The following is a 13,477-nucleotide window of genomic DNA, read 5'->3' as shown; positions in this document are numbered from 1 at the left end:
TTAATGAGTTTGTCTCTTTTGGGTGATCTGCACATGGCTGTTGAGATAAAAACAGATGTGACTTTGAACACAGGAAATCAACCATGGGTAATTAAAGATGCAAACCGCATATGACTTCCGCAGTTGTTGTCTTTGATAGTGAACTGAAAGGTTGTCTACAAATAATACTATTCAGTAAATCTTAAGGAAGCTCCTATTTATAGCGTGATGCAAAATGGTTGGTCTATTTTTGTGATATAAATGACAGTCAGCACATGTTCATTAAAAAAACTGAAGTCAGTCAGACATGTTTTGGTAACTAAATAAACTTTGGGTTCTGGTAGATACTCTGCAGGACAAGAAGAGAAGGGGAAGGATAAAAACCAAGAGGACAGTGACTCCACACAGTCAGTAACAGGATGCCCTGGGAGATCAGTTCTTAGCCCCATCAGCTTGTTTTTAGAGCGGCCTTTACAATCAACATGGAATGTATAAAGAGTTTTGGTAAAAAAAAAAAAAAAAAAAAAAAAAAAATTGGGAATCAGAGGATTATGCTTATACCAATGACAGGGGAAGGGTTTGGATGGGGATGTTGAATTTTTTTTGTTTTGTAGCAAAAAAAGGTCTTTAGACTTAAACTTTTGATGAAAGACTTCTATGATCTAGCATGTTTATAATAAAAAAGGTTTTAAGTAACAAAAATAGACTTTTTTATATAAAAAATATCATTGAAATTTTAATATAAAGATAAAACATGAAATATATCCAACATAATTAACAAATTAAAAGTATTGGCATTTTGCCTTAAAATCACTGTGCTTATGAAGCTATATTACAGTATTTCAGTCACTATACATTTTCTGACATGCTTAATCCCAAGTGGGGTTAATCCAAACCATTAAAGGGCAATTTCTACTAAGAACAGATAATGTTTGGTTTTAAGTAAAAAAAAAGATAAATAAATAAAAAAAAAAAACACTAATTGTATGTTCTTCTGAGCATGCAGATATGAAATTCAAACTCTAGGGGGCAGTGTTGGTTTTTTTAAACAGTCAGTAGATGGTCGAAAGCTGCTGCTGCAAAGTGTCTGACACATTTCCCCCACTGAATGTAACACAAAACCAATATTTAAATTCAATTTAAAAATAGAATAAAAACCATCAATACTATTTGAAACAGCAATCATCTACTCTACATGGAAAATCAGTGTTAGACATCACAAAAAAAGGAAATGTACATTGAGACTGTAAATGGTTAGTTTTTTTCAGAAAGCCTGTTCTGTTCATGTGTTAAAACTTGGTACAACAACGTTTTTATGATTCCTGTGTTCAGTTTCCTCCCTCATTCCAAAAGCTCACCCAAACATTACGTTTTCATAATCATTGCTGGTTTTCTGAAAATAAGAAGAATAGTTTAAGACATAAATTGTAGCATATTGTTCTTTACTCTATTGTTTTTACCAGAACCTGCTCCTGTGCTCACCTCTTTGTCTTCTTCAGAACAAGACCGGTGTTTCCTTTAATAACAAGATAAGAGGCCTCAATTAACCAGGCGATTCCACATTTCTATGTTAGGAAAGCAACCATTTCTGTGTTACCTACCAAGCCCAGATGATAACCAATGGCAGCGTGAGCAGAAAAATTACCTTGATTCCAATCCCAAGGACAATCAATGGATGAACTGAGATTTAAAAAGATAAACCCTAATTAACCCAAATAAATAACTGAACATGAACACTTCTGTTCCTCCAATGTTCCCACCTGTGTCTTCCACAGTCAACAGCACTTCAGCCGAACGGCTCTGTCCCACATGGTTCTGGGCCTGGCAGATGTACATTCCAGTTTGGGTCAGCTCCAAAGAGGAAATGCTCAGGACCCGCCCCAAACCCACCTGGAGATCAGAGCTGGGGTTGGAAGCGTTACTCCTGTACCACCAGGTGTAGGTATCTGCTGCAGGGTTAGCAACACTCTTGCAGGTCAAATTTACACTGCTTCCCACCAACAAAGGGTTAGAACGATTCACCTCAATGGACAATTTTATTGGAGCATCTGCATGAGAAACACAAAAGAGCAGTTAAAATTAAAATGATTTACTCTGGCTAATGCTGTAAATCTCAAATTTTAAATACAAATATGTCCATGCAGAGGTACTGTTGCTAGTTTTTTGGTTTTTACCTTTTGTCACGTTTCAACCACAAGCCTCAGTATTTTTCTTAATTTTATGTGTTAGAAGAAGAATTCATTAAAGAGAGAGGAAAAAATTATGCATTTCTTAAAATTACTCCTGTCTCTGCAACATCTAACAAAGTTTCTTCCTGGATTGTCCAGCATTTAGCTCCACCCATTTTCCAATCAACACAGATTAGCTTTGCAGTAGAATTACAGCAAAATGCTTCTGCAGTCGCCATGTTTCCCCATGTTTAATAAATAGGTAACTTTGAAATGCCTTCAGTTTTACTTGGTCCGGAGAGGTATCAGAGTCAAGGGGACTGAATGGAAACGGATGCTTTTTTTAGCTTTCAAATTTTATATTTGTAATAAAAAACATCAGAACATAACATTTTATGTTCAACTCTCATTTATGTTCCACCTTGGATTTGTCTTTTGTGATCACGTTTTTGGTGCACATGCACTCAGGGGTGCAACTACCTTATTTCTAATGGTTATGCAGACACATTGCAGGAGTCATGTTTGGCTTTTTTCCAAAAGGATACCAGATATCTAAATCATTCTGTTCATCTATGTTTGCATCACAGCCATAATGTAGTGCTTTATCTGCATGAAGACATTCAAAACGCATGGCATTCCCAAATATAGGAATATATCTTTTGTATGCTTCTATTCACCATTGAGGTAAATTACTGAATACTGTTTAAACAAAACCACAAATGGATCTCCTTATTTTTCTTGCAATGATTGGTTGCAAATATTGATCAGTAGTGGAGAGTTTTTTTTCCTGTTAACAACGTAGCACTGAGAATCGATGTTCCACTTCTAGATAATAGCCCAAGAGACTTGCTTTCACAAGCGGACCATCATAGCTGTTCCACTTGATAATTGTTCAACAATATATATTATACATATATATATATATATATATATATATATATATATATATATATACATATATATCCTTTTGTCTGTCTCCCTGTTTTTTTTTTTGTTTTTTTTTTTTTGTGCTTGGCGCCTCTGAGAGATATTTTTATATCTCTTTTTTATCGAAGTGTCCCTGGGCGACATTACTATTTTCCCAATAGTAATCAACCGTTTGCCAGTCTGTCTTCCAGGTCTGTCAAATGAACAAACATCTGGCTGACCTATCCCAGGGCTGTCAACTCTCACCCATTGGGAGTGAGACTCACCCATTTCAGTGTCTTCACACACTCTCACTCCATATTCCCAATTTCTCACACTAAAAAATGTTAGACATTAAAACTCATCTCCATTCCAATTATTTATGTGTTAAAATACCATGGCGATCAGAATCAAGTCCGCGTTTTTACTACAATCACAAGGACATGCCAGATTCATATCCAGTCCATATTCCCACCTATTCAATGTGCTAGATATTGAAAAAAGGCAGTTGTTCTGAAGTATGTCTTTTGAATTTTTATCTTATCTCATCTGGACTATGATAATTCTCTTTGTAAATTATTGAATATTTTAAGAAATCTAGAACTTGAGGAAATATGAATAAAACAATACAGCAGCTACCTTAAATTATTGATGTGGAACTGAGTGTAGGATCACATCCAATGGTTTGTTTTCTCGTTACCCTGTGCTTTTTTTAGTCCCAGTTTTAGTCCATGTTTTGCTCACAAGTTATATAATTATTGCTCTGTCTTGTTGAATAATCTTCCATTGGTATTTAGGAATAATTAAACCGACACAAATGTTTTAATTCTTAAAGCTTTCAGGTTTGCCTCTCAAACCCATAGGAACTCCACAAAAAGAAAAATAACCATTACATTTTATTTTTCAAAAGATCCGCCACCCAAGAAAAGACCAACCACATCCAGAGTGGATGTGCAGAACACCTCAGTTATCCAGGATTCATAGAGGAGAAACCACAGGGATGTTCTTCTTTTTAATATTACTTATCTTATTCATTCATCTTTATTTTGGTTCATTGAATATGTTTAGGAATACCTTCCAAACTGAAACATGCAGAGAAGTGCTGTCTCCTGTCATGGTGAGTTTTTATAAAATCTACAGCCTCCTGGAAGGTCTGAATTGTTTAGCTGTTTTGTCAAATGTAAGAAAACAACTAACATAATGAATGAAGCTTTTTAACCCCTAGCCTATTACCAAATATTCATACACAGTGTAGTTTGCATAGGTTTCGATTGCACTGGTTCCTTTATCAGTGCCAGTAATCCAGTAATAGCTTATTAGTTCCCCATTGTTTAATTTACTTGAACTGCAGAGAATAATTAATGAACAAAGTTGTGAAATTCTTAGTTTACAGTATATTTAAAATGCAAGTATTTTAGTAGGGCCCATTCTGTTTTACTTCAATTCCCTAAATATCACTAGAATATAGATAGAAATGTAGAAAATAATGTATAAGGTGAGAAAAATGTTCCACATAACTACAGACCACCTATTGTTATTCAGTCACATTTACTGTGCTATAATAATTTAAACATTTTGTCACTTTTTTTAATTTAAATCCCCTGAAAACCTCCAACCTATAGCTGCAACTGTCCTCATCTAACCCTGACAGGTTTCCTGTCCAATCTATTTCAAAATCTCACCCCAAGGTTTGGTGAAAAGTTGGCAGCCCTGCTATCCAGAGGGAAAGCAGCCCCTCTACCTCCCTGGGTCAGCACCAATTCTAAAAAGCTTGACCAAGGTTTACCCTAGTTTTCTTTCTTTTTTGTTGTATTTTCATGAATCTGAAAAATACAACTGAGAGAAGAAGCAATTAGTTTAATAAAAGGGCTCCTATTAGTGCAAATTCCTGTAATGTTAATCTTGGCATCATAACAAAAAAAAATATATTGATACATTATGGAGCCATCAACAATTATTCAACTATCTCTTATATATAATCTCTTTCAGAGGTCACGGATTAGCGGACCAGGGTCCTGATCCGGGCACCTGCTGGCTAATCCAGACCCAACCTGATTTAAAACATTTATAAATTACTGCATGTTGTCCGAAGACAGTGTCTAACTTCACTTGCGCCGCTTCTCCTGTTTCTATGGTAAAGCCATCCAGAGCGTCCAGCATCAGACTGCACGTGATACAAATTAGCCAATGAGCTGAGTCAGTCTGGGTCACTGCAACGAGCCACAGTACACAGCAGGCAAACCTGTGGCAAGCCGAGAAGACAATGAGGAAAAGAAAGCAGAGAAAACGTGGACTGCTGGAAGAAGCAATGTGAACTTGTGAAAGAAAAGTGAAATGGTGTGGTCAAAGATGACCCTGCACATTTTGACTATGTTTGGCTCAACCTACTGCTGTGAAGCAGGATTCTCCACCATGAACAGAATCAAATATAAATATGGATCCATGCTCAAAATGTGCTCCTTGATATGTGCTTGAGAATGGCTTTGTCTCCATTCAAACACAGTTTAAAGCCTGGGAGGGCAGCATAAAGCCCACTGCTCTCATTAAGTCATAAAAAAAACACAAAAACCACAGTTACATTTATTTTCCTCTCATTATAACTGCAAGTTGTGAACCTTTATACAGTCTTAATAAACACTTCAGTAGTTAATATCAATTCAGCCTGACTTAATGTCATCTTAGTACTCACACCAAACTTCCAGAGCCACAGGATCCGATGATAGCAGTGGTTTTATTCCTTCAACAGTACATGAATAGTTTCCAGCATCTTCTTTCTGGGCCCTAAACGTTGGTTCTGTCACTCTGCGTCCATCTCTGAACCAGACTATTCTGGGGTTTTGGCACTTTGTGCTACATTGAAGGATCACATTATCTCCGGCGTTTACTCTCCTGGGGTGTATGCTGGCTTTCAGCCCTGATGATCCTGCAAAGACACAACTTCAAGTAGAAATCACATTCACCCTAAAAAAAAAAAAAAAAAAAACAATGTTTATTTAAAACTATTTTACCTATGACAGAGAGAAGAACTGACTGCTTACTGCTCCGTCCAAACTTATTAGTGTCAAACCAGAAATAGTAATATCCAGCATCGCTCTCCTGCACGTCTTGAAGGACCAGGCTGCAGTTCTTTATATGGTCACCCTGATATTTAAATCGATTTTTGTACGTTAATAGAGTTGAAAGCTTAACACGTTTCCACGTCCCATTTTGGAGCAGTCCTTTGCACCATCCAGTCTCTCTGACAGATTCATCTTCTGGGTAGTGATATGAACACTTGAACTCCACTGAAGTCCCCTCCAAAGCACAGTAATCTGGATTTTCAAAAGTCACTGACCAAGCAGCACTCACTTTAGCTTCTCCTGCTGCTGCAAAAAAAAAGAAAAACAGAAAAGAAAGAGAAGAAAAACATCAAATTTAACTTCACCCTAAAAAAAAATCACAATCGAAAGAGTAATAGAGGTAGCAAGTAAGCCTATCCCCCATGATTAAATACAAGAATCTTTGGTAGCAATAACAAGTCATAATTGTTACTATATCTTTTGTGTCTCATTTCTTGTGGAGGAATTTTTATCCAGCACTGCTTCAGTTCATAAGATCTGCAGAGTTTTCTAATTGTTCTGTGACAAGGAAAATTGTAAACTTTCCTATCCATCCATCCATCCATCCATCTTCCTCCGCTTATCCGGGGTCGGGTCGCGGGGACAGCAGCTTAAGAAGGGATGCCCAGACTTCCCTCTCCCCAGCCACTTCTTCCAGCTCTTCAGGAGGAACCCCAAGGCGTTCCCAGGCCAGCCGAGAAACATAGTCTCTCCAGTGTGTCCTGGGTCTTCCCCGGGGCCTCCCCCCGGTGGGACGTGCACGGAACACCTCACCAGGGAGGCGTCCAGGAGGCATCCTAAACAGATGCCCAAGCCACCTCAACTGGCTCCTCTCGACGTGGAGGAGCAGCGGCTCTACTCCGAGTCCCTCCCGGATGACCGAGCTTCTCACCCTATCTCTAAGGGAGAGCCCAGCCACCCTACGGAGGAAACCCATTTCGGCCGCTTGTATCTGCGATCTCGTTCTTTCGGTCATGACCCAGAGTCCATGACCATAGATGAGGGTAGGAACGTAGATCGACCGGTAAATCGAGAGCTTCGCTTTTTGACTCAGCTCTCTCTTCACCACGACGGACCAGTACAGCGCCCGCATCACGGCAGATGCTGCACCAATCCGCCTGTCGATCTCCCGCTCCCTTCTTCCCTCATTCGTGAACAAGATCCCAAGATACTTAAACTCCTCCACTTGGGGCAGGACACCCCCCTTGACCCGGAGAAGGCACTCTACCCTTTTCCGGCTCAAGACCATGGCCTCGGATTTGGAGGCACTGATCCCCATCCTGGCCACTTCACACTCGGCTGCGAACCGATCCAGCGAGAGCTGCAGATCACGACCTGATGAAGCCAATAGGACCACATCATCTGCAAAAAGCAGAGACGCAATCCTAAGGCCAGCAAAACAGATCCCCTCAACACCTTGGCTGCGCCTAGAAATTCTGTCCATGAAGGTAATGAACAGAATCGGTGACAAAGGGCAGCCCTGGCGGAGTCCAACTCTCACTGGAAACGAGCCCGACTTACTGCCGGCAATGCGGACCAGACTCTGACACCGGTCATACAGGGACCTGACAGCCCGTATCAAAAGGCCCGGCACCCCGTACTCCCGGAGAACCCCCCACAGGGCCCTCCGAGGGACACGGTCGAACGCCTTCTCCAAGTCCACAAAGCACATGTAGACTGGTTGGGCGAACTCCCATGCACCCTCCAGGACCCTGCTGAGGGTGTAGAGCTGGTCCAGCGTTCCAAGACCAGGACGGAAACCACACTGCTCTTCCTGAATCCGAGGTTCGACTATCCGACGGACCCTCCTCTCCAGCACCCCCGAATAGACCTTGCCAGGGAGGCTTAAGAGTGTGACTCCCCTGTAATTGGAGCACACCCTCCGGTCCCCCTTTTTGAATAGGGGGACCACCACCCCAGTCTGCCAATCCAGAGGGACTGCCCCCGATGTCCATGTAATGTTGAAGAGTCGCCTCAGCCAACACAACCCTACAACATCCAGGACCTTGAGGAACTCCGGGCGGATCTCATCCACCCCCGGGGCCCTGCCACTGAGGAGCTTTTTAACCACCTCGGCAACCTTTCCTAAATGTTCAAAAATACTTAAATACAAAAAAAATTATGGGTGATTCACTTGTGAATAAAAACATTTTCTCTCTCTTTTTTAAACAAGTGTTTGGATTGGTGTGTATCAGAGATGTCTTGGTCATTGCTGATGTCTTAAGCTTTCCATTGCATCAGTAGATGACTATATGCTCTAGAGCAGCAACGTGCCTAAACTTCTGCTTTTATGGAGACTTTTTACTGATGAACAGTTCATTTCATACTTGTGACGGTGTGATGACAATAATGTTGAATTCTATTCTATACTATTCTGATATCAATTATTTAATCAGCAGAAAATAGCTGCAGCACATGTGGGGTAAAAGTTTTGTGTAAACTTCACCTAAGCTGATTTTCGTTTTGTTCAGTGCCTTCTGAAACAAAAAAATGCTCATATATTTCACTGAAGATACAAAAACAACATAAAATTCATAGCTAGTACATGTTTGTAAAAACATTCAGTATTAAGATAACTCATATAAATTGAAGTAAAGTTGTAGTAATAACACAAACAAATTAAGTCTACAGCAGCTGAGTCTTTCTTAGCCAAAACTGAAAGTCTGAAAATAGCAGAGGAATAGAAGAGCTCCTGGCACCACCTCATTTGCATATGAAACGGATAAAGAACTGCATTGCAATGCAAGTAACGGTCTTGTTGATGCTTTGACAGAAAACAGGATAGTTTTTTCAGAAACCATTAAGTATTAGTCTTTGCTTTCAAGGATTTCTGAATGATTTACCGTAGACGTAATCCAACATTTAAGCTGATTGGATGAAAGTTCTGAACAAAACGGCTGGGTCTGAACCCTGAGAAACATTTATAAGTCCAAGTCAAGAGTTAAGATTTCATCAGGTGAACCTTTAAGTTGAGGTCTACTGATTAGTGTTGAAGTGTTCAAATAGTCAAGTATTTAACAGTCTTAGTAACAAGATATTTTCTTACCTTGCTGCAGTAGTAGAAATATCAGCACTTTAAACATGTTCTACAGGAACTAGGAATGACAGCTGATAGTTCATAGACTAAAGCCCACTCAAATTAAAACCATGGCTTCAAGCTCAAGAACCAAGTGCTTTGAGGAAGTTTTAAGTGGAAGTAGGAGGATCTGTAAGCAATATGTAAATAACCTAGGAGAGAATTGGGCGTTACTGTCATGGTTTTGGTTATGTTGTGCTTTACTTTGCTCCATGTTTCCTAGTTTTATTGGTTTAATTCCTATTTTTTTGTAGTTTCTCTGTCATGGTTTTGGTTATGTTGTTCTTTACTTTGCTCCATGTTTCCTAGTTTTATTGGTTTAATTCCTATTTTGTTGTAGTTTCTAGATTTATGTTAGTTCTAGGGTTTTTCTGTTTTCCTCTGTCACGTCTTGGTTGTAGTTAAGAGGACCCAAAATGCAGAGGCAGAGAGGCTGAGGTGAATTCTTGTAGTTTTAATGAAAACACTAATAGCAGAGGCAAAATCCAAAAATCCATCTAAAATGTAACTCAGACCAGAACTACGGAGACATCAAGGGTACAAGGAGCCAGGGAGAGATGAGGTGAGAGGAAAACAGCGACGACAGGACCAGCAACAACGAGGAACCAACAAGGCGTGACTGCAGAGGGACAGTGTAGCTGACTGAGACAATGGCAGGGCTAACGAGCTGACAAGGAGCAGGTGTGAGAGGAGACAACGTTTCATCAAAGACAGCTGAACCATTCACACAGATAAAACATGCTTTTCAAAGTCTTTAAAAGAAAAAAACAGAACTTATGAGTCTAAAAAAGCATTCTGTCCGTTTTTGTGTTTCATTGGAGGAAATGACCTCAGTCAATCCTTATAGAAGGAACTTGAACGCATTGAATGTAAGCTGCTTCAATAACATCCACCCTTCACTGCAGAACCAATTTTATTTATAGCGCTCATTTTTCCCCGCAACTATTTTAAATTGGTTTCTAATATAAAGTGGGAAACACATTTTTATTGAGGGGAGTACAGGTTTGCAGGGCTATCTGAAGGAGGTCCACATACTAAGAAGGAGTTTGTTTCTCAAATCATTTTTCTATTAAAGTTTCTAAACATTAAATATATTAAAGTTAACGTTTTGCACAAAGGAGATAAGGTCAACTTCTATATTTGCAGTTTCTGAAATTCAATATAAAACTTAAAATAAACTAGATGCTAGACAGAAGTGGGCACATGTCTGCATTTGAATGTGTTTGTGAATGGGTATTTTTGATTATAGTGTGAAACGTCTTTGAATTTGACCAAGTGTTAGGAAAGTACAAGCTAACATTTGTTTTTAACATGTATCCATTTTGCATAAAGAGACAGAACTGTTAACATTTTAAAACTCAACAACAGACCTACACAGGCAAGTGGAGGTAAGTAAAAAAAAGGGTTTCAGAGTTTAGGAAAGAAGAAAATATGCTAATAAGCAAATGATTTATTTCATAGCATTTATAGAATAAATCTAGGACTAGCATCATAAGCACTGACACGTTTAGTTACCAAACAAAAAAATTTGAACCAATGCTGTAAACAATGTTACTGTAAAATAAATTAAATTTTATATTATTCTAATATTAAATTAAAAAACTACCACTTTTGGAGTGTTGTTATTTTAACCTTCTATTTTACTGTGTAAGAGAATTCAACACTTCGTATTCAACATTCCCATCATTCCAAAAAAGTTCAAAAACTATCCACTGGACATCTTCAGACTTGGAAAGAAAAGTCCAATGGATTGTTTTTTTTTTTTTTTTTTTTTACTTATTTTCTGAATGACTATAGCCTGGATGACTGAGAATCTTCGCCAGCATTACCATCATTGCATTTTTTTTCAGTAACCCAGACAAGCGCCTCTTTAAGCTACTGTTGCTGCACAGTTCTGAGAAGCTCACTAATGTCCCTGCTACCATTGTTGTTGCTTTTGTTGATTGTCAGTTCCTTTGTCTTCCCTGTGTCCATTTGCAGGAGCTCCTCTAATTTCTTCATCTGGATTGCCACAAGAAATAGTTTCTTTTGTACCGACACAGCAGCTGGTTTTATGGTTTTGCTGTTTCCCTTTTTCTCTTTCTCTCTGTCTGCCTAAATGATATCTCTCCTCTTCTTACCAACAAAGTCTCCCTTTGCAAACCAAATCTGTTCGGTATAGCGTGGCACCCAGATTTCAGTTCTGCTGCAATAATGCTAAACACAGCAAAAAAAACAGAAAAACAAAAACACTGAGTGGCGGTCCCCCCAATTCGTTAACCACTGCCTTACACCACAACCGTGTAAACGTGCCAAATAGTATCAGTTTTATCTGTTACTTGTGAGCCTAATTCATATTGGCTGAAACTTGCTATTGTTGCAATATTATTTGCAAATGTGTGTGGAGAGTTGTTTCTCTGTACCTGGATTTGTGTGTTTGCCCCAATATAATAAAGGATGCAGAAGATTTGTGTTATAGATTCATCTCCTCGCCGCATCAGTTCAGTTGGTTGACCATGTCTTTATGAGGTTGCAATTGTGTCACATAACTATTTCTGACTGATGGGTTGAAAAGATTTCTTTAAAAAGCGAAGGGTGATTTATTACTTTGTCCTGCTGAAGTGAAATTCACATTTTAATCTCTGGATTTTCTTTTGTTCTCAAAAAGGTGACCTTGTAATGAAGTTGCTCTGGATTTTCATCATAAAGATCTAAAGAGGCTGAAGCTATGAAAGCAACATCTTTTAAAGACGTGTATATGTTACTTTATTAACTTTCTATTTCAGCAATACATTACTACTAACTTAAAGATGTTAGAAGTTAAAGGGTTTTAAAAACTTTCAAAAGTTAATGAATTGACACATTTTGATAGCTTGATCTTATCTGCTGTCCTCTACATTTAGTATTTGGCTAAACATTTCAAGATTTTAATTTTTTAAGTGGACATTTAGACTACAATATGTTAAACCTGCTGAACGAGTACAGCAGTGTTTAGCTGTTAGTATTTCTCTTTATGCAGTTTGTAGAGATATGATCAAAAAAATGAGGAAAGAAGCTAAAACAGCATCTTTCATTTTCTTGTTTAATCCTTTATTTCAAAATCAACTTGATGCAGGATTTACAATAACACATCTACACTTTTCAGTGTTGGTTTTTCAACATAGGAAGAGTTCATCACAACAGAGAAAGAAACTGGAGTGCAGAGAAAACTGGAATGATTTTGACTCTGCAGCTTTTCCTGGTTGAATGAAGGCTTGCTCAACCTGTTTGTTGTTCTCAGAAATCCACCTTGCCCATCAAGAATATATCCACATTCCTCCAGGTGCCTCGGTAGTCTGAGACTCCTTTCCTGTTGGGGACATTTGAAGAGACCAGACCAGAGGTAAATACGTGGATCAGCGGCCCTGAGAGGGAGTCGGTACATTCATGAAGGTCAGTTTGAGGAACGAACAGAAACATATTTGACTTCCTCTGAATAGGGAAGCTTCTCTTAGATCTTTTGAAAAATCTCTTGGTTGTTTGCGGTCAGCATTCTCTTTCTTTACTTAGCGTGTCACAAAAAAACTGCTCAGCTGCAGTTCAACGAACTTAAATAACATCGTGTTTGCTGGAAATTACTTTCAAACTCAGTCATTTCCATGGTTCCTTTTGATCACATTAAGCATGGTATATTAATCAACTTTATTAGATTAAAGATGTTGATTTTATAGTTTGGGAATTACTGAAGTGAAACTTTTTTGATTCAAATATGAAGGCGTCCAAAAACAAAAATATATCACTACAGTTCTTTATTTGAGCAAATACCTTTGTTTCATTACTTTGCTACGTAGTCTACACACTCCTAATTTAAGCTATATATTAAAGCATTTATTTTTCAGTTTTCTGAACATGTTCTGCCAGATCTGTCTTAACACATATAGTTACACGAACAATAAAAGTGAAAGTTATGGCTGGTTCATTATTTCATCTGTCTTTGGAGACATGAAGAGCTTTAAGCATTTCTCTGACTTTTCACAGACAATCTGTATGGAATAACAGAAACTAACCAAATCAAGCAAACCAGAGGAAATGGCAGAGAAGAAATTTTTTTTTCATATCTGCTGGCTGCTCCTGTTGGTGCTCCAAGTCACTGCACCTTCTTCAGGTAAATAATATCTCCATGAACGTCACAGTGACATATGCAGCTGCCTGAAGAATCTACTGCTATTTCAAAATGTGCAGATGTGAAGAGGTAACCTTATATTTCCTTCAGTCAAAGAAACTTTAAAAGC

The 13,477-nt window shown here is 38.5% G+C and overlaps 2 protein-coding genes across 4 annotated transcripts in view; one reads left to right on the top strand and one right to left on the bottom strand.

Annotated features, from left to right (window-relative positions):
* Window positions 1-491: 491 nt before the first annotated feature.
* Window positions 492-9,334, bottom strand: LOC119786461 (B-cell receptor CD22-like). Of its 3 annotated transcripts, none has more exons than XM_038289843.1 (7): window positions 9,198-9,334; window positions 6,062-6,421; window positions 5,743-5,976; window positions 1,740-2,027; window positions 1,581-1,659; window positions 1,462-1,495; window positions 492-1,372 (listed from the first exon to the last, which is right to left on the bottom strand). In XM_038289843.1, exons 1-7 carry the CDS (start codon window positions 9,232-9,234, stop codon window positions 1,334-1,336), a joined length of 1,071 nt encoding a protein of 356 aa, XP_038145771.1. In that variant the 5' UTR covers window positions 9,235-9,334; the 3' UTR covers window positions 492-1,333. The 3 variants fall into 3 exon arrangements, with proteins under 3 accessions (XP_038145771.1, XP_038145778.1, XP_038145787.1); XM_038289850.1 differs by having other exon boundaries at window positions 6,062-6,415; XM_038289859.1 differs by having other exon boundaries at window positions 6,062-6,412.
* A 3,157-nt stretch (window positions 9,335-12,491) lies between these two features.
* The window catches only part of LOC119786439, a 7,371-nt gene continuing 6,385 nt past the window's right edge, over window positions 12,492-13,477 (top strand). The window contains exons 1-2 of the mRNA XM_038289785.1: window positions 12,492-12,638; window positions 13,224-13,350. Coding sequence (XP_038145713.1) covers window positions 13,275-13,350 — 76 coding nt within the window. The 5' untranslated portion in view covers window positions 12,492-12,638; window positions 13,224-13,274. The remainder of the gene's footprint in view (window positions 12,639-13,223; window positions 13,351-13,477) is intronic.

The sequence above is a fragment of the Cyprinodon tularosa genome, unplaced genomic scaffold (genome assembly GCF_016077235.1).
Source record: "Cyprinodon tularosa strain WSP-4 unplaced genomic scaffold, ASM1607723v1 ctg107, whole genome shotgun sequence".
NCBI lineage: Eukaryota > Metazoa > Chordata > Actinopteri > Cyprinodontiformes > Cyprinodontidae > Cyprinodon > Cyprinodon tularosa.
This window is presented reverse-complemented; position numbering and strand designations above follow the sequence as displayed.